The sequence below is a fragment of the Drosophila busckii genome, chromosome 3L (assembly GCF_011750605.1).
Source record: "Drosophila busckii strain San Diego stock center, stock number 13000-0081.31 chromosome 3L, ASM1175060v1, whole genome shotgun sequence".
Classification (NCBI taxonomy): Eukaryota; Metazoa; Arthropoda; class Insecta; order Diptera; family Drosophilidae; genus Drosophila; species Drosophila busckii.
Window position 1 is genome coordinate 1,190,372 of NC_046606.1, and position 25,538 is coordinate 1,215,909.

General features: G+C 39.1%; 4 protein-coding genes across 7 annotated transcripts; 2 read left to right on the forward strand and 2 right to left on the reverse strand.

The window, feature by feature from the left end:
- Positions 1 to 43: 43 nt before the first annotated feature.
- LOC108600780 (serine/threonine-protein kinase RIO1) lies at positions 44 to 1,998 on the reverse strand. The gene is made up of 3 exons (XM_017988549.1): positions 1,920 to 1,998; positions 552 to 1,865; positions 44 to 493 (listed from the first exon to the last, which is right to left on the reverse strand). The coding sequence occupies exons 1-3, from the start codon at positions 1,974 to 1,976 to the stop codon at positions 131 to 133; spliced, it is 1,734 nt and encodes a 577-aa protein (XP_017844038.1). The 5' UTR covers positions 1,977 to 1,998; the 3' UTR covers positions 44 to 130.
- Positions 1,999 to 2,206: 208 nt separating this feature from the next.
- LOC108600782 (DNA-directed RNA polymerase III subunit RPC8) lies at positions 2,207 to 3,805 on the forward strand. The gene is made up of 3 exons (XM_017988551.1): positions 2,207 to 2,408; positions 2,465 to 2,944; positions 3,003 to 3,805. The coding sequence occupies exons 1-3, from the start codon at positions 2,298 to 2,300 to the stop codon at positions 3,135 to 3,137; spliced, it is 726 nt and encodes a 241-aa protein (XP_017844040.1). The 5' UTR covers positions 2,207 to 2,297; the 3' UTR covers positions 3,138 to 3,805.
- Positions 3,806 to 3,927: 122 nt separating this feature from the next.
- On the reverse strand, positions 3,928 to 25,536 carry LOC108600440 (F-box/LRR-repeat protein 16). Of its 4 annotated transcripts, none has more exons than XM_017988022.2 (7): positions 25,030 to 25,536; positions 20,886 to 21,688; positions 20,309 to 20,815; positions 17,427 to 17,600; positions 17,249 to 17,366; positions 4,664 to 4,859; positions 3,928 to 4,440 (listed from the first exon to the last, which is right to left on the reverse strand). In XM_017988022.2, exons 2-7 carry the CDS (start codon positions 21,522 to 21,524, stop codon positions 4,143 to 4,145), a joined length of 1,932 nt encoding a protein of 643 aa, XP_017843511.1. In that variant the 5' UTR covers positions 21,525 to 21,688; positions 25,030 to 25,536; the 3' UTR covers positions 3,928 to 4,142. The 4 variants fall into 4 exon arrangements, with proteins under 4 accessions (XP_017843511.1, XP_017843515.1, XP_017843514.1 ...); XM_017988026.2 differs by having other exon boundaries at positions 20,309 to 20,812; positions 25,030 to 25,535; XM_017988025.1 differs by having other exon boundaries at positions 25,225 to 25,244.
- Positions 6,657 to 9,281, forward strand: LOC117134783 (nuclear transport factor 2-like). The gene is given in 4 exon segments (XM_033293549.1): positions 6,657 to 6,972; positions 7,037 to 8,921; positions 8,924 to 9,032; positions 9,034 to 9,281. Coding segments are annotated over 3 exon segments (306 nt in total). The 5' UTR covers positions 6,657 to 6,972; positions 7,037 to 8,854; the 3' UTR covers positions 9,164 to 9,281.
- Positions 25,537 to 25,538: the final 2 nt, after the last annotated feature.

Here is a 25,538-nt window from a genome sequence, read left to right on the forward strand (position 1 = left end):
AACAATTTATATTGTTATCATTTTAAAATATTTTACATTGCTTAGATTTGAAATTATTTACAAGTTACTAATCGGCAGTTACTTAACTATGTTCGAGCTTATACAAATAAATTTTGTATCGAATTTACATTTACTTTTTCATGCTGCCTAGTTTCTCTTTGCGTTTCTTCACATGCTTTTTCACTTTTACTTTACGCTGCTCTGCTTTTGCATCCTTTACAGCCTTCTTACGAGCTTTCTTGCTTTCTGGTGATTCGTCTCTAGGACGAGCCGAGTTCTTAAACTTGGGGTTCTCTTCGTCTTCATTATCAGAATCACCGCTTTCGTCTGCACTGGAGTGCTCCTCCTCTTCATTCTCCTCGCCTTCTTTATGCAGCACATCAGGCTGTTGCTGCACACTCAAGGCTGATGTTAGTCCTGTAATCTTAGCGTATACCAGATCCTGCTGCACACCTTGCTTGGCTTTCGTTACATCACGCTCAAAATGCGGCACCTGTGGCAAGTGAGATTTGAATCTTGGGCTCAAAATTAACAAAATTTCATTAGCTTACCTCATCTAAACGTTTTGGTATGTATGTATTTTGCCAAACTGCCTCATCAATCTTTTCCTGCGCTGTTATAGCATCGAAATCGCGATCCTTGATGCGTTCGGAAATGCTTTCCAGGCACTGCTCCATATTCTGCTCCGTTATAGTTTGATCTGTGATAAAATCAAACAGCTCCTTGACTGTCATGGTAGCCACGGACTTTTTGCGGAAGAACTCCGATATATTCGTGCAATCTTTACGCAGAAAGTCAAATGCATGTGGATGATCATGCTCCACAGATTGACTAACATCAATGATGATCAGCTGACCATCTTGGTAGAGTATATTGAATTCGGACAGATCGGCATGCACAAGACGACACTGATTGTAAATACGCCACATGATGACCACACAATCCCGATAGAGCTCACGCGCCTTCGATGTGCTGATCTCCACGTCTTTAAGCTTGGGTGAAGGCCAACCATCCTTGCCACAGAAACGCATGACCAGCACATGAGAACGAAGCAGTATTGGCTCCGGAACGGGCACATTAGCATTGCGCATACGCAAATAGTTACGCATCTCCTTTTCTGCCCAGGTGCGGACCATCTTGCGTGGATTGTGCTTGCAGTAGCCATGCCTGAAGCGAAACTCGCCAGACACGTACTTATCTCGATCCTTAAACACCAGTATAGACGTTTTGTAGATTTTTATAGCATACTCATCCTCACCATTCTTCGAGACAGCATGGTAAACATTTGCCTCCTTTCCTGTGGATATGCAGCCATTGATCTCTTGTATAAGTCCACGATTAAGCAGCTTAAAGAGTATCATGCGTGTGCGTGGATCCATTACCTGCTCCGCTGTAGCACGATCATGCTTATCACGAACGCGCACACGTTCTGTCTCCTGCCGACGATCGAAGCTGACCAAACGATTTGCAGCTTGCGCACTCATTTTGGCATTTGGATCATACTTTTCTACATTTATACGCGCTGAGTAACGCCGTAGCACCTTCTCATTGGGTTGATAGTTGCTTACGCGCTGTGCGCCACCAGTTGAGCCAGCATTGCTAGCGCCGACGCCGCCTCCAGTTGTTAACTGGGGCTGTGCATTGTGTTTGTTAAAACCACTGTAAGTTTCCTCATAGGCATCATAATCATCGTGCAAATCATAATCGTCATCCCCAGATTCATATGCATAGTCCTCCTCTTCCTCTTCAGCCTCATTTATAACTTTCTCGCCTAAATCATCTATGGCTTCATTTTCTGTTAACTTTATATCCTTAAACATTTCATGCCCGACCGTCAGTGCTTTAAAATCCTCCTGCCACTCCGACTGCAAAGCGAAAGATTAAATTTATCTTAATTAAAAATATTTGTAAGTACGCACCTTTTCCAATTCCTTTTCATCTTCTTCTGCATCGCTATATTTATGCAAATCGTCCATATTGCACAATAAATGAAAATTCAGGCTCTTAATTAATTTATAAATAACTTGGCTACAATTGCAGCGTATTTTTATATGCTTTACAAGCTTTTAAACTTTTGCTTTTAATTAAAAACACTTGTGAAATACGCGGCACGTGTAGTTGAACAGCTGTTGCATTTTGCCATTCACATGTACGTATCGGAACGTATTTGGTATTTTATAGTGTTCGAAATATATCGATAGCGCCTTCGATAGTTTCGCAGCTCTACAACACATGCTTGAAAACGTAAACAACATTTAGTTCTTATTAATTTTAAATGAAATAAATGTTTTTGGAGCATGTTTGTGCTGGCGGAGCTGAAAGACAATGTGCGCATTGCACCAGATCAATTTAACTTAAAGCTAGTAGATGCCGTACGTGATGAAATAGATCGCAAATTAGCCAATAAGGTAAGCTTACATTCTTATCCGTATACATAATTAATAAACATTAACAATTATTTTAGGTACTGTTAAACGTGGGGCTGTGCATAGCGCTTAAGGAGATTGTTTCGCTGAAGGACTCGATTATATTGCCTGGTGACGGCGCTTCGCATACCGAAGTGCTTTTCCGGTATGTGGTGTTTCGTCCCATGGTGGGCACAGTTATGACCGGCAAAATACGCAACTGCAGTCGCGAGGGCGTTAATGTAACACTCGGATTCTTTGATGACATACTTATACCACATGCTGCACTGCAGCATCCTTCGCGTTTCGATGAGGCGGAACAGGCATGGGTATGGGAATATCCATTAGAGGATGGTGGCAAGCATGATTTGTTTATGGACGTCGGCGAGCCTATTAAATTTCGCGTGTCTCGCGAAATATTCGAGGAGACCTCTCCGATAGGCCCGCCAAAGACCGAGAATGCTTCTCAAAACAATTCCAGCACCTCAGCAGCAGCCACTGCAACAGCGCAGGATGTCAAAACGCCGTACAAAATCATAGTAAGCAATACTAGTGCAAATTCCAACATTAAACATAGTAACGCTTGTTATTCCACAGGGCGCCATTAATGAGTCTGGCCTGGGCGTACTCTCCTGGTGGGATCAGCAAAACAAAGATGAGCAGGAGGATGATGATGGTGAAGATAATACAGAATATGACGATGAGGATGGCGAAGGGGCCTGCGAAGAATAATGAATTTAGACTAAGTTTAATAAATATTTGTACAAAGTTAGTATTTGATCAATTTTGTTATTCAAGTACGTTTAGAATTGTTTATTTTAGATTTTGCAAATTGCATTTGTTCAATATTCTTAACTTCAAGCAATTATCTTCGCTCTGTTTAAAAACAAACATATATGTAGGTTTACTTCTTATCTTTGGTAGCGCAGCTCTTAAGCTTTAACTGTTTGCTTTGGTTTAAATATATTTATGTATATATTTAACTCTTTTTGTCGTTTGGCGACTTAGTTCTAGGAAGGGCGGCACAGGGACTTTAGTTTATACCATTTGATCATTGCACAAGTTGCATATGAGAAAATTTTCTTTGCTATTTGGGTTTTTAGCGTGCTTTCACTTTTGTCTAATTTCTTTTAACTAATTCTGTATTTGTTAAAGAATTGAATTTGTTTGGTTTTAGCATAGTTAAAGTATGTATGTTACAATTATTGACGTTTTCTAAGTGGTCAGGGGGGCTGCAAAAGTGAGCTAAGTTTATAAAGCTGATTAGCAATACTGCATATAAATAATTTTAGTTTTTTTCATGTCGGCCATTTGTAAGGTATTTCTTTGAACAATAAATTGCATATATATATATGTAGATATATAGATTTCTTTTGATTTTACATTTTGTTTGTTTTGCTTGTCTTTTTTGGGCGCAATGTTTTTTTTAAATGTACATTTACAAATATTTTAGTTTTGTTTATGTTTAATTACAGTGAGTTTAATTAAAATTGTGTTTGCATTAAGACTACAATAATATAAATAATTTATGTATTGTACTGCATGTTGTAAATAAATAACTTTGTCGAGGATTTGCTTTATATACTAAACTTAGTTCAAGTGTTTTTGAAATCACAGTAGAAACAAAAAGAAGAAAACACAAACTAAAGGAACTCTCTGACTAGAACGCATAAAGAGATATAACTTATAGTTTAAATAGTTTGAAAAACATAGTTTAAATGATTTCTATGGCATCCATTATTCGATTATCAAGCAGCGCGGCAAATGTTCCTTCAAGTAATCGAAGAGTTCCTGCGAGGCGCCTGGACAATTAGTTAGCTCCAGCTCCTGCAGATGACGCAGCTGTATAAGACTAGAGAGTCCAGATGAGGTGAGCAGTGGACAACCGGCGAGGGATAACACTTGTAGATTACGCATAGAGCACAGATGCTGCAGTCCAAAGTCTCGCACTTGAGAGCACCAGCGCAGAAAGAGCGCCGTCAATGAGAGCATGGTAGATATATAGCCCACACCGATATCGGTTATATGCACGCATCTGAAATGTAAAGAGTATGTACTTGTTAAAGTTTGTTTGAAATAAATTTTATGCTGTGAGCAAAGGGCGCTAATTAAGGACGAGCAATTGAAATTTATGCAGCGAGAGAAACTAAAAGCTAAAGGCAAACTGCACTCGCTCGACGGAAATTGAATTTGACTCATGAATAATTACGTTATGCACACCCACAAACTGAAATATATACATATATATATGTACGTACCTGTCCAACGTCAGTTCCTCCAGCTGGTTCAGATCACAGGCTATATACTCGAGCGAGGCGTCCGTGATGCGCGGACACCAGGACAGGTCGAGGGCACGCAGCTTTTGCAGATTCTCGGCAATCAGCTCGACGCCATCGTCGGTTAGTTTGCTGCAGCCGGACAAGCTGAGTACCGTTAGATGCGGCAAAGAGTGCACTGCAAAGCAAAAAGCGAAAAGTTTACATTAACTTCAAGTGCAACAAAAACTCTGACGCAAAAGTTTCTACAGCAACTACAGCAAATATTGCAGCTGCAGCTGCTCCACTTGGCTTGACAGCGCACGTCCTTAGCTGGCCTGCCTGCCTGCCTGCCTTGATTCAATGATGAGCATATGACTGCAACGGGTACTAAGTTTAAGTAGGTTGCAGCCCAGCAGCTATTAAATTTTTATAAAGTTGCAGCTTGAGTTGCCCAGATATTGAAATTATTTAAATGCATTAAGATTTGCAGAGATTTTTTCACTGCAGACAAATTGCATTTGTCGTAAGCCCCCTAAGCCTATATAAACTGACAAAACAGATGAGCTTGGTTTTATTTCGCTTTGAGTAGATTCCTTTGCTGCTGCTCTGCCTGACAATGACAACTTTGTTCCAGTTGTGTCTGCCACAGTCTCTTTTTGCTTTTCGTGCTCTATTTCATTTATATGAAAGCTGCATTGTTTAGTTTTTTGAACTAAAACAAATGCTAAATAATTAAACACAAGCTGCCTAAGACTTTGTAACTCTTTTTGAAGTGTGTGCTGTTTTGCTGTTGCACTTGAACTCGAAGCTTAAAATTCCGCGAGCTCCTGCAGGCAACAAAGATTGTGTTGTCTTTGCAGTCAGTTGATAAGGCAGTCAGGTAACATTAGCATACGGTTACAATTACGATACGTAAGCTGCTTAAGGCCAGGTAAGTACACACACTTTTGGCCTAAAAGGGTTGCTAAGACGTCGCTTTGCCATTGGCCACGTGCTTTGACTGCTGCCTGCCAATTTGTGTGCTGAACAAAGCTAAAAAGAAAGCACAACAACTTGAAGACAGCGTAGGAAGTTGAAGCTGAAGTCCAAAAGTGCAGTAACTAAGCGGCTTTACATATAGAATACATATAGTTATGTATTTGTATGTGTATATGTATGTAAACTGGGGCAGTTTGTTAGACTGAGCGCGTTTTTGTGTGTGTGCAACGCTTGTGTGGCTTCTGACCAAAAAAACCACAAAACGATTTGAATTACAAATGGCATGAAAGGCAATAAAGCAATAAGTAAATGAAAAACTAACAGAATTATGCAGTACAAAAAGTAATTGTTAAACTTAATATTAAATGGCATAACAGACGACGCTTTAGACACAAACTAACAATTAGCCTTATACTTTGCTTATACACGCTTAGCGAAGACACAAACCACAACAAAGCGTAGTAGAGTGTGGGAGGCAGGAGCAGACAATTTATAAGTGGGCTAAACAGCAGTCTACAGTTAGCTGAAATTGTATCCATTGGCAACAATGGAAGCTGCAACAAATTGTGGCTACACTTCAAAGCTAATAAAACCACAACACTCATATACATAGTATACGAGTCTAACAGTTAACAAAGGCCTACAATTATGAGAAATATGTGCAATTGTGATACATACGCTGCCTCTGCTCAGCAGCTGCCTGCAGCTAGAGATAAAGATACAGCTACAACTACAGTTTACAGTAAGCGCAGACATAGAGAGAGAGAGAGCGCGAATCAGAGATTAAATTACATTTGTTAAGAATTGCATTGGCGCTCAGCTTAGCTCAGCTCAGCGCTTGTAGATCAATTGGAAATTGTAAACTGATTTTTTGCGCGTATTTATCGCGCCTGTAATCGCAACGGAAATTCATTGTCATTATCAGCGCTGCAACCAAACGCAACGTAGTACGTGCTATAAAGTTATATATATATAAGCAGGATTTATAGTGTTGCAGTTTCGGTTTGTGACCGACACTAACGGGTATTTCTTTTATATTGAGTAAGCCACTTTACTCGTTTTTGCGATCACAAATTCTGAAATTGCAACAACAAGCAACGAGACAAGCAACAAAATTTAAATAAAAAAACATATTTGTGATCTAATCTAACGTTGGCGTCTACAGAGGGCAGCGCAGAGGGTCAATGTGAATGCGACAAGCTGTGTCTGTGTGTCTTATTTATTAGTATTTGTGTCAGAGTCAGTGATGTGGCAAATTTGCAAATGTGTGAGATATTTTCTTGATTGTTCACAGCTCCAATTACAATTCGCAGCCTCAACTAACAAATAGCGTAAGTAAAATTTGCAACAGTTTTAATATTTATTGAGCTTCTTTCTTTCTCAATACAATTTAAGGATCAAAGCAGCAGACAACGCATCTAATTAGGCCAAAAACCTTTAGCTTTGATGTAGCGAGAGCTAAATCGAATTTGCTGTTTGTGGAAAATGTCAAAAGCTAACGGTAACAGCTTGCCCTATTACCAGGGCACACACTGAGAGAGCCAGAGCTAGCTACTTGATATGTAAATGGAAATTTTTCCGTTTGGTAAAATATGCGAAACAAAATAGTGAACATGAGCACGAAATTGTTCGTCTGTGTGTGTGTGTGTGAGCCAAGTTAACAATTTGTAACGCGTGTAGTTTCGCCCATAATAGCTAACGGCATTTTGCGGCATGTGTGTGTGTGTGTGTGTGTGCGTGGGCCAAAGCTATAACTTGACAATTTACAGTGGCAATTTGTATAAAAAATATCACATTTGCTTTAATGCATTTCACATTGGAAGTTCAAATTGTTCTCAAGCATTTGTACAAAGCACAAGACCACAAAGCCACAAACTGCTATTGGACATAAATATTCATGACCTACTATAGACTGCTCTAATCTCAGCTAACTTTTTGGCAAACTGTCAGCATTTATATTGATTTTTGACAAGTCAAGCAGCAGCTGTGGACTGGTGAGTTTTAAAGCAGTCATAAACATGCTTAATTAAATGCACTTTATATTAAATGTAACTTCATTTGCATATTTAATTGTATAATATTTAAGCACACACTACGTTGCGTATGCTTAATTTTATTTGCATTTCGCAACATATTTCTTTTTGGGTACGCCCTTAGTTTAATTAAACAAACATGCGCCAAAAGTTTCATGTAACACAGTTTTTTGCTTCTCTCTGCTTTATTGCTACGAGTTTCAACTTGCAGTGCGCAAAAGTTTTGCTGTCCTTGGAGTGCTTAAAGTACGAGAGCGGCTACATTTGAATAAAATATTGTGCATAGATTGTTTAGTGTAAATGCGTACAATGTTAAATACCAAAAGCTGCTTACACAATTGAAATTTATTCATGCTGCAAGCAGCAAAGCTGCTTAAAGTTAAAGTTCAATTTTCGTTGCGGCTAATTGGCAATGAAGTCAAAGTCCTGCGGTGTGCTGCTTAGCAATAGGCCAGCTGCTTAAAAGCATTCATTTATGTTAAATCAAACATAAGGCTTACGTAACTTGGCTTTAAGTCTATTGAGGGCACGCTAATAGTTATGGCGCGTTTAAAAATTAAACACACAGCGACGACTTTTGTATAATTAACAGCAAACGACACTCGCGAGAGCAACATAAAACAATTCTTGGCCATTACAAGCAGCTTGGGGGCGCTTGCCATACATATATTATATATATATATATATTTGTGGCTGACACTAAACTTTGACAAATGTTAGACAGTTTACAATTTGGCAAATTGACAACCATTTGGCTAAATTTCAATCAAAAACTTTAATTTGCAATTGTTACGAGTGCAGCTTGTGGCCAATATAGAAAATTGTGTGTAGCCAAAAACAATTGATGCTGGGTTAACTATAACTGACATTTATAATATTAATTATTTAATTTAAATAAATATAAGCTGCAGCTGCATTAGCCGTCAGACAAATGCATAACAAATGTTTGCATTCTATGCCTTTTAAATTAACTCGATAGTATATCTTGGAATTTGAATGCCTAGAGCATGAAATGAATGCATTTGGCATATCAATTATACATATATATATATAAGAGCGAAGAACTACTGGATTATAACTTTAACATAGGCATAGAGTCTGCAGCCCTGCGTAGCTGTTACAATTCATTTTTTGTCGCAAGCGACAAGCTGCTGTAAACTGCTTTAATAATTGTTATATAATGGCGCTTATTGAACAATACGAAAACATTGGCAAGCGTTTTGTTCAGCAATATTATTCCATTTTCGATAGATTAACGTGGTAAACTTCTACCGCTGAGCTGACTCGTTCATGACCTTCGAAGGACACCAATTCCAAGGCGCATCGAAGATACTTGACAAAGTGCAGAGCTTGAGTTTTCACCTGCGATGGCGTTGTGCTCATCAATGTGCTTGGACATCTACAATGCGATGAGGATCCAGCACACGCCTACTCTTAAATCTTTGTAGCTCATGACAACTTTCGGCTGAATATACACGACACGGCATAAACAACAAGAACAACAAGCGAACTGCACACTATTTTCTTATAATAATCGACATATAAATCTATAACATACAAATAAAAATAAAGTTAAACAGCCTCAAGCGAAATATATTACCTTATAATCCTGAATTATGTGTTTTAAATGAATGGATTTGGCCTACTTAGACTTACTTACTACATAATCTGTAAATCAGGCGAAATATATTACTTTATATTATAGGTTTATTTTCTTTAAATGCTCTAAACTAACAGCATCTATAATTTAAGCTTGCCGCTGAGCGTTTTGAGCATAAAACTGCGCTACAAATTGCATTTTTATGCTTTGCTGTCTGGCTGGGCATAAAACTTCTGCTCTAATGATTTTTGTTCATATCGCATTACGCAACGCGCAGCATAAAAAGCGTAGCAAAAGGTAAGCGAGCGTAGCTGTGCGCTAGTTACAAAGCAAACATCATTAAAACTATGCGCATGGCATAAAAAAATTGCAGCAGCTTTATAAATAGAAATAAAGTGGAACATCTGTAGCTGCTAAAGTGCTAGAGAAGATAAGTAGCAGCCACAGCCACAGCTGCAGCCACAGCAGCTGCCAATCAAATGCATACGCAACTAAATGAGTAAAGTCAGTTGCAGTAGACAGTGCAAAACTCTGTAGCATATAGCAACTTAACTGAGCGACTGCTGCACACTTTGCAAACTCAGCTAAAAAGCGTAGCGCGTGGGGAAAAACGCAGTCGAGCTGAATGACGCCCACGCATTTTTACTTCATGACAGTTGAAGCTTCAGCTAAGCGTTTTCATACATTTTTAATAAGACAGCGCAAGTGCTTGGGTGAGCAACTAAAAGTGTTACTTGTAGCTGATTAAATTTTCGTTGCATAAATTAAATTAAAGTGCAGGCCAAAGCCACAACTAAGCTTACAACACTAACGTATAATATAACTTTATATACAAGTTATGTGTGTGTGTTGAAAGTTAGTGAAAGTTGCTTATCAGACGTCACTTTCACTGTTAACTTGTGCGGCGTTGTTGTTGTTGCTTGGCAGCTGTGCCAAGGAAATTGCCAGGCACTTTATTTATTGTTGTTGTTGCATTTGTTGTAATAACTCTTGTGTGTGTGTGTGTGTGTGCAGTTTGAGCTTTATAACATTTGCCGATTGGCATTTGCTAACCATCAGCTCTCTGGCTTAGGCGTAGGCAGCGGCTGCTGTCTGCACAGCTTGCGTTCTACATGGCGTATGCGCAATTTGCGTTGCATAGTTCTCTGCGTCAGCTATAAATGCTTGCGTCATTCGTACATATCTGCAATTCGGCTCTGTGTGTGGGTCATGAGCGTAGCCCCAGCATTTAATTTGCGGTTTAAATTTCAAAAAAGGCATCAATAATACAGACTGACACTTTATTAGCTCAAAAGTATAAGCAATAGGTTTTTCTTAGGACAGAGCAAGCTGCCATCTTCATTTTCCATCAGTTTTAAGCTTTAAAAAGTTATAGCTCAACTAAAATATATCGAACTGCAGCGTTTTTTGGTTTAATAAACTCATGAGATTCTAATAATAAAAAGACAAAACAGCTTTCTGTGAAATATTCAACATAGATAAGATATAGCTCAGCGAAATAGCGTCCAATTGGTACAAAGAGAGACCATCGATCATGCACCGCAGAAAAGTGCTGCATACTTTAAGGGTTAATTGATACAAAGAGAGACCAGAGAACAAGCTACCAATTGGTGCTGATGTACAAAACAAAACAAGCAACATTTGGTTGCTGATGTACAAGACAAACAACCTTTAGTTGTTGATGTACAGACAATCATCCTTTGGTTGCTGATGAACATTGCTAACAACCTTTAGTTGTTGATGTACATAGAAACAACCTATGGTTGCTAATGTACAAACAAACAGCCCTTTGATTGTCGTTTATGAACATTGTTTTGTAGTTGAGGTGCAAAAAGTTTGCGTTAAAAAATTATTTGGCCAAATTATGAATAAAATAGTAAAGAAACAAGACAAATTTCTGTGATTGATAAGCCGTAACTCAGCGAAATGGCGTCCGATTTATACTCTTTATACTCGTGAGATACATGAGAACAAAACTGCATTCAAATTGGAACATGTTAGTTTTCGATAATTTGGCAAAAAAACGTGATGTAACCCCTGTAAATTTTTGCCAAAAATGAGGCCGTCTTCATTTCTTATCACTTTCTAACTTTGAGAAGCTATATCTCTCGCACAGAAGTGTTTTCAGGCTTAATTTACTCATGAGATACTAAATAAACATATGCTATTGTGTTCGATTAATACAAAATTGTTTTTGACATAGTTATGGCAACAAAACCAATGCTGAAGAGTAACTTTTTGTTCAATTTCAAACTTTGCAGAGCTATAACTCGGCTAAAAAAAATCCGATCCAATTGTTCTATACGTCCTTATGTTGGCGTGGAAAATACAATTAAAAATAGGTGTACAAAAGTATGATTAAAAGATTTGTTGGCGAAGTTATGAACAAAATAGTGAACAAACAAGACGAAAATGTAAAATATCGCACTTTGATAGGCCGTAATTCAGCGAGATTTTCGATTTTTATGCCTTGTTAGACGCGTGAGATGCATACGCAATTAAAACTGCATTTCAAACTTGGAAACGTCTGCGTTTTCGATATGTTTTGGCAAAAACGTGATGTAACCCCTGTAATTTTTTTGCCAACATGCATGACCGTCTTCAGTTTCTTTACACTTTCTAACTTTGAGAGCTAATATCCTCGCACAGAAGTGTTTTCAGGCTTAATTTACTCATGAGATACTAAATAAATATATGCTGTTGTGTTTAATCAATAAAAAAATTGCTTTGACAAAGTTATGGCTATAAATCGAAAGCTGAAGAGTTACTTTTTGTTGAATTTTAAACTTTGCGAAGCTATAACTCGGCTAAAAAAAATCCAATCCAAATGTTATATACGTCCATATGTTGGCGTGAAAGGCACAATTAAAATGGGCATATATATGTATGATTAAAAAATTATTTAGCGAAGTTATGAACAAAATAGTAAACAAACATGACAAATTTTCTGTTAATTATAGCACTTTGATAAGCTTTAACTCAGCTAAATGGCGTTCGATTTCGCAGTTTTATACCGCGTTAGACTTGTGAGCAGCATATTAATAAAACTGCATTCAAATTTGGAAAAGTTAGAATTTTCGATATTTTGGCAAAAAATGCAAAAAAAATTTCAAAGTGCTAAAATGACAAATGTAATGTTGCAATTTTGTTTTAAGCAGCAATACAAGCATAAAACAGTCAAACATTTAATAAACGGCTGATTTTGAAGAAAGTTATGGCAAGAAAACAAAACTACAGGCTATGAAAATCATTTAGTTAAGTTATAAACTTAATAGTAAGCAAAGCAGTTGTGTTGCTTACTATTAATGTAGATTTAGTGGAAAGTTTTAAGCAGCTTTAGTTTATGAGCTTTGTGCTTAAACTTTTGGCCTGCGCAACAAACTTTACTGTTTATGTTATGCAAATGTAAATAGCAAAGTTTATATTAAAATAGTTTATACGCATAATGCGCGTCATGTGTAGCAAAGGAAATAAAATACGCTACCGCTTTTCTCTTCTAGTTCGGAGCAAACCTTTTGAGTTCGGTCCAATGGAATGCGAGTGGCTGTTGCCATTGATTAGCTGCCCTACATCAGGCACATTCAAGTTGACAGTGATGGATGTGCAGGATGTGCGGCTTTTGGAAAATCATTTAGTGGTGTAGCCAACACATTTGGGGTTATTGGCCATTACACGAACAAGGCTAAAAAGCTTTGTGTAAAACACACTTGAAATACTTGCTAAACTACAAAGTCTTTGGGCGTTAATTATGTTAAGTTCAGGGCCGTAAGCAGACAATTGATTGACAAGTTGGCCAAGGCGCCGTCGCCGCCGCCGCCGCCGCTCGCAGTGCTTTTAATTTATGTGTGTGCAGCTAGTGTAAAAATAAGTTAATTAAAAATTGCACACACACAAAGAGTGAGAGAGAGTGAAATGCGCTCAGCAACTGACAGCGTTGATCACAGTTTGCTGCTGCTGCTGCTGCTGTTGACAAACAAAAAGCACAACAAGCAGCACCTTGAAACAAAAATTGTAATTAAATAAAAATGTCAAACGTGTGACTGTGTGTGTGTGTGTAAGCAATATGCGCGCTGTGTGTGGCAAGTGAAAAAGTAAAGCTGCCACATTGCAACTGCAGCGCAGTCATTAGATAATGCTGCCTGCCACTGACTAAGATGAATTTCTGCTTGTCACGCCCTTTGTGGGCGTAACGAACTGTTCGCTTGTTCTTTGCTTTTGGCGTTTTTGTGTAAATTGGCAGCAGCAATGTTTGCCAAAAGGGAATTTAAGATCTAGATAAATAATGTAGAATAAACAGTTGGGACAAGTGCAAGTGCTCAGCGCGGGTTGTTTGAAAAAAGAAATAGAAAAATATTTAAACAGGCAGCAGCTATTGGAATACTTTTGCTAGCTAACCTCGACCTATGTGTCATTGGCACAGTGGTGCAAACACAATAAACAAAAAGATGCGATATAAATAAAACAAATTTAATACAAACCCAAGTATGAGCTACTTGAATTATTCAATGCCGATTTATATTAAATGCACTCTAACTAAGAAAATTCTGCAGCCTTAAGCGAAATGGAATGCAAATATATTATTATAAATATCATATTATAATTACTGTTATATTAGAAAAGTACACTAACGATATAAATAAAACAAATTCAATACGAAAATCGCAGCTTATGTTAACCCTAGTATGAATTATATTAAATGCAATGAAATTTGTATAGTCGTAACTCTGACTGAGCAAATTCTGCAGCTTTACGGCAAATGGAATGCATCTAATGCTATATATTTTATATTTCATATTATAAGTACTATTATATTAGAAAAGTAGCCTGAAGACCTTTGTGGCTTTGGCTATACCAATCAGCGTTGCCATTTTAGCCTTTTGCCCGCTATATCTGGCTGTTTTCAAAAGCAATTGTAAACTAGCGGCTAGCGGGAAATATAGCCTTTTTGAAAGCTTCATGGTTTACTAAGCTCAGTGGTCAATTGCCTTCATAATTGAATGAAATTTGCAGGCGCTGAGCTTTTTTTTTTTTACTTACTATTCATCATTTCGTAATTTCATGAATTTCGACTTCAAATCTCAACTGTGCGACCTAGATTTTGAATCTAGCTTATTCTAGCTTTTTCTCCTCAATCTAGCTTATGTTGCCTCGCAAATTCTGGCAACACTGATACCAATTGTACCATAGAATTTAATTCCAGGCTATAATTAAAAATAAATAAATAAAATATATACAAAAAGTGCACTAACTTAAGCTTATTTAAACCCATACAGACTTTAAGTTTAAAATGCTGCTGCCCTTTCTAATTCTTTGCTAACCACTGTGCCCACAGCTGATTTGCATAGCTTGCTCTAGCGCAACGACTGAGATAGTCAGCGAGGCGACAATAAACATCTAGGGAGAGACAAGTGGGCGGTTGGTAGTCTGTTTATATATGAGAGGCCTGCTCTCTGGCACTTGTGGTCAAATTGATGGACATTACGTTCTTGTCGTCGACATTAATGACAATTGCAATTGTTCAGGCGCGCAACGAACCGCAAAAGCCAAAAGCAAACCACTTCATTAGCAGCAAAAGAGCGACAAAAAATGCTGAGAAGACATAGCTATATCTATTATATATATATATAGAGTATATCTTGCTTTTCTTTTTGTTGTTGAATTGCTAAATGAGTTGCGGCATTTTTGTTGACAGTCTTAATTAATGTGGGATTAACTAAAGCACTGCGACAGTTTATAATTCAAAAGTGTCGCCTATTTGTTGTTTGCCGTTTGCTGTTTGTGCGTGCGCATAAAACGCGCATACGCCCAGTTGAACGAACTGGCTGCCAATTGTGCCGTAGGCGCTTGCTATTTTTTCTCACATGTCAACATGGCGGACACTTCCGTTTCCGTGCTGCGTTTAGGCTCGCGTGCCAAATTGTGTGTCAAGCGAGTCTTTGAAGTGTCATCAAAGCCCAACGAGAGACGCAGCATTTGAACTTTGACTTTGCTTTAAAATTCAATTACAAACGCAATGCAATTAGCTAAATGTCGAGCATTTTACAGTCGAGACTTGAGTAGCAACTTGCTGGCAAAACTTTTAACGCAGAAAGTTGCAAGTTATTAAAGCAAACAGCGCACAAATTAAATTAAAGCCACTCACACTGTTTTTGTTTTTTATAGCCACATGCAAAACTAATCCCAAAAGCTCAATTATATTTAAGCTATCAGCTTAATTATCTCTGGGCCAAGCCTATGTATATAATTCTGGGAAACTCAACACACACAGAGACAGACACACGTACATGAGCGTAATCAATACATATTTGCGCACATATTTGTGGCTCTCTCTAACAATTAATTAAATAATTCCAGTTGATTGGCGTAGCCACACACACAAAATGTAGCTTTACATATTAGACAACGCAGCAGAAGTAAAAGCATTTAAATTAAAATGCATATATTAAATAAATACATAAGCATAAACTTTTTCATATACATAAATTGCTGTCGCTTTAGATTTTATGATGCAGAGGCAAAGGGAAAAATAGAATAGCAAATAAATAGAATAGAAAATAAACAAGCAAAAGGGAAGTGCCAGCTGCCAGCTTTAAATGCTGAAAGTTAAAGACAATAAGAGCTATGCAAGTTGTAGGAGCCCCTTAAGTAACATGCTAGCTACGCCCATGGATACATATGCCTAAACCTAAGTCTTAGCTGTTTGTTGCTGGTCGTTTTAACTTTTGCTGTTGACACTTTGTGTTATGCTTTGTGTAAACAAACTCAAATTTCATTATTTAAACTTAGGCTAGTTGGCAACTCTTAAATTTGCATTTAGCACAGTCACAAGTTTATTAAATATTCTTGTTTGCATGCTAATTGCGCTTAAATTGAAGCTTTGAATATTTAAAAATGCTGCAGGGCTGCAGTTTAGCGCATGTGAAATTAACTAAAAATATAATCGATTTATATAAAGCCACTGAGCTGCGCTAATTTATGTTACGCATAATGTAAACTCATGTATGTGCACATAATTGTGTGCACAGAAGCGTTGAAGCGGCACAACACTGCGTATGCGCATTTTCTGTAAGTCTCAGTCAAGTGGCAAGCAATTGGTTTTGGGCTGCCTGCAGCAATTGGCAGCTCAGCACAAACAGCTGCTGACGCTCTAAGGCTAAAGCCAAAGCACAAAAAAGTGAATGCAACAAATTACAACGACAGCGCAAGACTCTGTAGTATATACATTAAATGTAAAATGTATAAATGTCACAAATGCTGCTGCTCACCCCCTCACCACTTTAGCCATAAAACATTGCCATAAAATTGATTGCAAACTTTTAAGCGCAACTCAGACGCCCTTCATGAATGCTAAGGCAAGCAAAAATACCGAGACGTTGAGCATAAAAGCGCAAAGCAGCAGCTTTAGCTACTCAAAAAACAACTCAGCTGCGTCGACGGCTGGCAAAAGGTCAAACAGCCCAGCGGCTTAAGGCTTACCTTATGCTCAGCGACTTTGTATGCATGCATAAGTTTAAAGTAAGCCGCCAATGCTTGTACTAACACGTTTTACTTAGCTTAAAGGGTTGGGCTATCTATTGAGCACACACAACACAGAGAGCTGCCAATTGAGTTTTATGGCTGACAAGGGTTCGTCTGTTCGTCTGTCTATGACGTCAAGTTGTAGATATTAGATAGGCATAGATATGAATTGTGCGCACACACATTTTAATTAAAAACAGCAGCAATTTTTATAAATTTTGTAGCTCGTAACACACTCCAGGCGGATATCCTAAGCATTGCGGCTTTATAACTATTAAAACTTGTAGCATTATAATAAACAAATGTTCAGAGTGAGTTGAAGTAAACATCTTTGCCGTTAGTCAGCTGCGTTTTAAAACTGAAACCAAGCAATTCAGCTATGCTCAACGCCTATTATATTTAAATTAAAGCAACCAACTGACGCTGCTTTTATTTAATCAAGTTAGCAACACTTACCTATATTAACAATGCCATGATTGGTTAATTCCCAGCATGACTGTAAGCGTAATATGCTCAAGCTGTGACTTTGTTTTGGTGAAAAGTAACCCAAGGCAGCATCTGTCACATGATAAGCCTGCAAGCGTTATAAAAAATGAGTTGCAATTCAATTAAATACACACACATGTGTACTTGCCTGCAGTGAAAACTCGTAGAGTGATGGCAGCAATTGTGCTACGGCGCCCACAGCTTCATCTGCAATGTTGATGCAGTCCGCCAGCGATAAGGACACAATGCGTGGCGTTAGGCAGGCCCAAAGGCCAGCCTCGGTCACCTCGTTGCAGCCAGCGAGCTCAAGTTCAAACAGACTCTGCGAAATAGTTTTAATATAGAATTATAGTATGTAGCTGTCTGCCAAGTTTTTTAATTAAAATAAGTGTGTGTAGCACGCGCTGCCTTTTCGCCTCAGGTCGCAAGTAGCATAAAAGAATTTGCTTAGCAGAACAGCCAAACGGAAAATACATTATAAATGACTGTCACAGCATGAAATCCCTAAAGCGGCCAGTATGTTCAATTTTGAGCTTTTTTATCGCTCAACTACACCAAATTAAACGAATTTGACAAAAGTAAAAAGGCAGGCAGCAAAAGATAAATTTTTAAAAAGTATAAAGTCGATGAATTAAAATTGAGTTAAATAGTATACGTATACGTAATATATAAATAGTCAAAACAAAGCAACAGAAATGTCATTTTGAAGTGCCCAAACTAACGTTACGTAAAGAAATATATTAGAATAGGCCAAAACGCAAAGCTCAAGCAGAGCTTACACTGCGTATGAGCAATTTGCGCAATTGCAACAGAAATTCACAACTATTGAACCACAACCACAAACTAATTGAAGTTACGTATACGTAATATTAAATAGTTAAAAAGGCGAAATAAATTCATTTTAGTGCTACAAACTAATTGAAGTTGCGTATACGTAATATTGAATAGGTAAAAAGCGCATAACACATTGCCTATTGTTTAATCTTTAAGCATTCATACTAATTATTTATTAGCTGCCCATATGTAACTAGTCTGATGAGCTTATGCTCGCTATAACTTTTCCCAGAATTCCACCCCCCGCCACTCATTTATTGGACTGTCTAATCATATGTCGCAATCATTTAGTTAATATGTAAATGGTGTTGCTTGTAATTAGCTACGCACTAATTGTTGTTGCCTTCACTGACGACGCAGCTGTCGTTTCCATTTGTTGTTGTTGTTGTTGTTGATTTCCTGCGAAATGACTTCATTGTTAATGCTAAATGTTTGTCTACTTTTTATGGTTGTTGTTGTTGTTACACAATTTTGTTTTTTTGTTGGCTTATTTTTGCTTTTATGAACAACAAGCGAAACTTTTTTGTGCCCAGGACTAACTTTTGCCACATGTCAACTGCTTCAAAATCAATAACAAATGCCAAGCGCAAAGCAAAACGAGCAAAGTAACGCTGATTAGCAACAACAACAAAGCAATAAATATAGCAGCAGCAACTTCAGTTCGACTCCCAGGCAATTATCCTTGCTGCTCGGCTTCGGGTTACAATGCTCTGTCATAATTTTGTAAAACATTTCCAAGCCCTAAGCGATACACTGGCAATTTGTGGCTTAAGACCCAGGCGATTAAATAGGTCAAGCGGGTTCAATCACAGCAAAAAAGGAAATTACGTATACGCCGCATGCAGCACATGGCTGCCAGCAGCAATTTGACATTAAATATGTATGCATATGGAAATGTTTCGTCGCATTTCCGTCGCAATTTTACAGCGTTTTCACTCAGCCACAGAGACAAGTGATGTTAATGTCAAATTACAAGCAAAGGCTGCGAAAAAAAAAAGGAAATAAAAGTGCAGCAGCAATAAAGACACAAAGGATGGCAGCAGCAGCAGCAGCATCGAGTGCACACGCCTGCCCAAGGTCATAGCTATATAATATATATATGCTGCGGTTAGATTCCCTTGACTCTGTTGCACTCTGGGGGGCCGCCATTGTTGTTGACATTACACAGCGACAACAATTTGCAATCAAACCATTTGTCGACAAACGTGCGCACACACATAGAGCGAAAGAGAGCGCGCATAAGTGTGTGAGAGAGACATGCATGCACATTGAATTAATTTCCAACATTGACACGCAGTCTCAATCGACTGACGAATGAACTAAGCAGTGTGCGACTAAAAAAAAGGATAAAGCACCAAAGTCTATTACACAACTCGCGGCATAGACAGTGCGAGCTAACATTATGCATACACTTTGCTGCATTTATTCAGCTGCACTCTATACAAAGTATATAGGTTATCAACTCTACAGTCTATTTGTATTTTGTAACTGCTTCTCTCTCTCTTTAACTATCTTTTGTGCTATTCTAGTTTAGCTCGCTGTATTTAGATTGCTTTATATATTTTGCTTTTTATAAAGCACTGCACACGGCCCATTAACTAACTAATTTATTTTTTACGCCAAGCGCATAATTTTAAATAGAATTTATAGCATAAGCTTTGAAGTGATTTGCGCTTGCAATTGATCGCATCAATTTGTTAGCACAGGAGACTGCGGGGTGGGGGTGTGGCCTAAGCTTTTGCAACTTTTGATGACACACTTTGCTTTCTGTTTTGACACGTTTCATTTCGCTGGCGTGCGACGCAGCATAAAAATAAAATAAGCAACAAATAGATATGCGCACATATATATAAAAAAATAGTTTTTTCTTTCAATTTTAGGCGTGTGCAGGAATTTTTTGTTAAGTTTATTTTCAGTTTTTTCGCAACGTGCCGTGTGACTGACCAGCGTCAACTCTTGGTGTGGCTAGAACGCCCACGGTCAGGGCAGGCGAGCATAATTGTATAAATGATAGCACAGGTAAGAAACTTATAGCCAACTGATCAATGTAGCATGTGAATAACACTGTTGGGCGAATTTGAAAGGTTAACAGCAACTTAACATAGTCGAGTGGGAATTGAAGCGAGCAGGTCGCGACATATATAACATGAGTTGATTTAACTATATTGATCTTAACTTAATGTTCTCTGCATTCACCTGCAAATGATCCAGCAGCGTTTCCAGTCCACGATCGCTGATCGAGGAGCAGCGCAGGCTAAGCGAATGCACATGCTTGGAGGCGAGCGGAAATGAGTGCACCACATCCAGCGCATCTTCGTCGGATGCACCCACCAGGCCCAGCGCATGAAATCCACGACGTATGAGCGAGTTGTAGAGCTTGCCACGTTCACAGGCAGGCATGAGGCGCAGTTCGCGGCATTGGAGCGTGGGCAGCAGGCCGGACCAGTAGCGTGGACTGCGATAGAGAATGTCGCGCCACTTGATGCACACCTGGGCGAGCGCGCGCCGCTCGTAGGGCGAGAAGTATTGAAAGAAGCGATTGAGGAAACGATCGTCGAGCAGCAGCGCTTCGATGCTGTTGTGTATGTGAGGCGGGTGCTTGTGAACTATCAGCGCGGACTGGGTGACCGCTGCAGCCAGCTGCGAGGCGTAACCCTGAGCGGTGGTGTTGGTGCCTTGCTGCTGATACATGTGCTGGTTCATCTGTGGGGAGAAGAGTAAATGCTTTAAAAACAGCAAGCAGTTCGGCAAATGGGCGCCAAGTCTCAATTACCTTCTGTGCAGCGGCCAAGCCCATGGTGCTGAATGTGGGTGAACCTGGCGCGGGTATGGTGATGTTCATTTGCTTGGCTATGGACTTGACTGTGGGTGTGGGTGGTGCGCCCAGCGGCATGTTAACAGGCGGCACAGGCACCACATGATGATTTGAGTTAATGAGCGTGGAGCCAGCCATGGCCTGCAGTTGCTGCTGCTGCTGTTGCTGCTGCTGTTGCATGAGCATTGCAGCTGTGTGGTGCGCGGCGGGCAAAGTGTTGTTGGAGTTGGAGGCAGGCATTATAATGTGCGTGTTGGCAACAGGCGGCACGCTAGCATTGCCACGTAGCGGTTTGTCAGGTGTGGCTGGCGTCAGCACTTGGCTTGAGCTATTATTTGAATTGGAGTTGGAGTTGGTTTGGGAGTTGGAGCTGCTGCTGCCGCCGCAGAGCGCATTGGTGACACGCTCCATTACTGAAGTCTTGCCGCTGGACGTATTGGAGCTGGAGTTGGAGTTGCTATTGGCCGAGTTGCTGCCGTCTGTGCTGCTGCTGCTGTTGCCATGATGATGCTTCGAGCGTAAGCCTAAACCATTGATGCGCTTCGATAATTCAGCGGAGGCACGCTCGACCACGCCCTGCGCTGAGATCGATGACATCGTCTGCTGAAACAAATTCACTTTGTCTCGCTCTCACACACACAATTGTTGCAAATGTATGTGTGTGTGTCGCTCTCTCAATTGTTTACTCCCACACGTTTTATATAAGCTGCATTTTCTTTTTTTGAGTTGCACGTTGTTGACCTTGCCAGCAGCGAGTTCACCTGCAACACACACACACACACAGATATTAGCATTTGCGTTTTAGTTTGCAATTTACTACTAAAAAACCCAACGCGAATTTATAGCCCACATTCATTAGTGTGGCAAATGTTGCACGCCATCTTGACTTGCCCCCAACACGCCCCACAAAACTTTACGCGATAAAGCAAACAATGCAACAAAATGAAAACTGCAACCAAAAACTATGCCAAGGTAAATAGCAAAAGAGCTGAGCTCAGCGACAATGTTAGATGTTAGTGTATTAGAAATGCAAGTGAGGATCGATAAAAATGCAGTAGCAAAAAAAATAAATGAATAAAATGTTCAGCTTGATATCATTTATAAATGTGCTGATCAAATTTGTTAACTTCTAAGTTAAATACATTACTGAAATAGTATCTTAATAGCTCAAAGTTTTTAACTCTATTTGCTAAGAAAATTATTCTAAATAAAGTAAAGTTTATAAACGCAACAAATTTAGCCTAGCAATATTTTCTTTACAGCTGGCAAGCTATGAAAAGATAAGCTAACAATAATTATCAACTGTTAAGCTCTTCAGACAATGCGCTCTCAAGAATTATAATATATTTTATCTCAAGCCCAAAGGCTAAGCATGTCAAGCAGCTGTGTCCGCAGGTGTAAAAGACGGAAAGCAACAACTTAACCTGCTTCCAATTCCAAAGTTAAATGTGTTGCGGGGGGGATTATTAAAATGCGCTGCAACCTTCACTTAAAGCGCCTCATCAAGCGAGCTAAGAGCCCGAGCATGAAAGACAATTTAATTGCCATAAATGCAGCAACACACACACAAACACACGCACACATACAACACTGAAGGTGAGCATTATTGCAACGGCATAAATCCTTTTTTGCCTTGTCTTTGTTGTTGTTCTAGTTGCTGTATTTCCGCCTGCTGAGCTTTAGAGCATGCCGCACAAACAAAGGCACGACTACGCAGCTAAGCGGGGGGGCAAAGGTGTGTGGGGGCAGCCTTGCAACTCAGCGGGTGGCGGAGGCTGTAACCAGCGCTATAATGCCAGCGACTTTGTTATCTTTGAGCTCATTTAGCGGCGCAGGCTTTTGTATTTCATACTGTAGCCGTCTGTGCCACTTGACCTATCGAAAGTGTGAGGCAAGGTCAAGACAAATCAAAGTAAAAGACTTAAATAGTTGATTCATATTTCATTTGCGGTGCACAAAAATGTTCATTTTGGTTGCCATGTTGATAAATGGGCAGCCTTAGCGTCTGTGCAAGTTAAATAAAAGTAATGAGTAGTAAAACAAAGTTTGTTAAGCTTACGCAAAGTCCAATGCACTGCAAATAAGCGTTAAATGTATTTGTGTGTGCCCACAACTTAAACTTAAGTAATAAGTAATAAATTTATAACAAAGTGTGCAACAAGCTTAACAAAATAACTTGCAATTACAATTGGAAAAACTTGATTAATGTTCTCTAGGCAAACAGAGAGAGCGAGCGAACGCTTGGTCAGCAGTCGCAGCAGCTGTGACTGCGCTTTGGCGCCTTGTGGCAGGCAACAAAAAATAGTAACTTTGTTTCAACTGCGTGCGGAAATCTGGAAAACAAGTTGCATACTGTGCACAGCTGGGCGAAGGCTTTGATCTGTTTTAGCTTTAAGGGGCAGGATTTGTGCTTGTCACCACCACCAACAGCACAGCGAGCGCCCATTAGCAAGCTGTTTGTGTATTGGTGTATGCGCGTGTGTGTGTGTACTTAGTACATTTTTATGAGAACTTGAGCTTTGTATGTGTGTGTGTGTGTGTGTCTATTTTTGGAGTTTGCTGTATTATGCGAGTTGCGAGTTGCTTTTGCTTTTGCGTGCTCTTTGCCTGCTGTTTATTGGATTTTCGCTTCGTAGTCTCGCATAACGGTAACTACCGCTTGCCTAACTGCTTTAAATCGTTGTTGCGCTATGTCAGGGCTCCACATCTACATGTCTGTGTGTATGTATTTGTATGCGTGTTAGTAGTATATGCCCAGCAATATTGATTTTCTTTGCTGCGTTGTTCCCTTCTTGCTTTTTATTTCACATTTCTTTGCTTTGATCTAAAGCGATGTAAACAAAATAAATCTCATGCGAACCATAAAGCTATTGTCAATTTAGTTAATGACTATACCAGTACATATTTATGCTCTAATGGCTCATTATAGCTGATATAGCATGTGATATCGATATACCTTATTATACTATTGTTTAGATAATTGAGTTCTTTTTTATATTTTTGATAAATTAACTTGCTCGAACAACAGTCAAAATAATTTAATGTCCTTTATCAGCGAACGCATGCTATTATATATAACAACAAACAGAGTTGGGCATATATAATGGCATAACTCCCAGCATAAAATTGAGTCTTTTTAACTCATGATAACTTGGTAAAAAGGGTCGATATGCTCTTACATAAGTAATGGAAGGCTAAACTAGTTGTTGCTTTTGTATTTTGGGGCGTATAACTCGCAGTGAATTGTTGAGATTTCTTTTCCACAGCTTCTATATAACGACAGACAGCTGCGCGTCACTTGGAACTGGGTCAAAACTATGCAACTTTGACCCGAATGCAATGTTGGCAAATCAACTAAGGCTTTACCCAAGTATATAAAAAAGCGATAACTTGTTTATTAACTGAGCCTTATTCGATTATAAGCCATATATGTAAATGCGTTCAGAGTTGCGCAGGTGTGCGTCCCATTGACCCAACACAACAACACACACACATAAAGTAACGAAGAAGCCGCGCCAGCCTGTCTAAAGTCCTTTATTATTATGGGTAAATGGCAATGGTATGACATCACAAGTTTTAGCCACCAAAGCCACCCCCAATAGCATGTGCAGCACTTGGGGGGAGGTGAAGTGAAGTGAAGTGTTGGAGCGCGCCCGGCTTTCGCTTGGGGGTTGCAACTCGAAAGATGTGCCTGCCTCCCTGGCTGTGGATGGGCTGGTGGTGCAGAGGCTAACTCGTAGCAAAGCAAACAACAGAACAGACAAAGAGGCAAAAGCAAAAGCAAACGCAAACAAATCACGTGCAACCTAAATGTTGAAACCGTTCAAATGTAAGAATTTCATCAAAAAATATGAATGTTTTAAACAACTTTGAAAAACACCTTGCAGACAACCCACGCACACACACACACACACCTTTGATATGTGTTGCTCTTTTTTTTTTTTTGGTCAATATATATTTTGTCAATATATATTTTTAATAATACTTTTAGCTTGTCGCGCACAATAAAAATCAATTTTACAGTCGTCTCGACGTTTTTGTTATTTTTTACTTCATGGCTTCTTTGCCATTGTGTTTTATTCGTAGCAAAACAAATATTTACCGTTAACGTCGCGCTAAAAATTGTTCACGTAGCAACGCGCGTTACAAGTGCATTTGCAGTAAAACCGCAAAACAATCACAAAACTATACAGCACGTTTTTTGTTTGCTTGTGTGCGCGTGTGTGTGTGTGTTTCATTAATAATTGTCGAGCGTCGTGTGCTAACTTATTTGCACAAAAATAATTTAGAAACCGACCGTATGTACACCGACGACCAAGAACAAGAACCGTTATATTTGTGAAGCGAACGCCAACAAGAGATATTTTCATTTTTAGAGTGACCAAATCTTGAAACAACTTCGTGCGAGCAGTGCAGCAACACAAATTACTAATAAGTGCGAGCGAGAAGCAAATAACGCAACTACAAGCATTAAATTAGCACGTATCATTCACAACAATATTTAGCTACGAGTTCTGACGTTAAAATGGCTAAATTCGCAACACTAATAAACACAGCGCGTTTAATAAAAGTACAGCAATAATTAACCGAGTTAATTGTTAATAAATACAA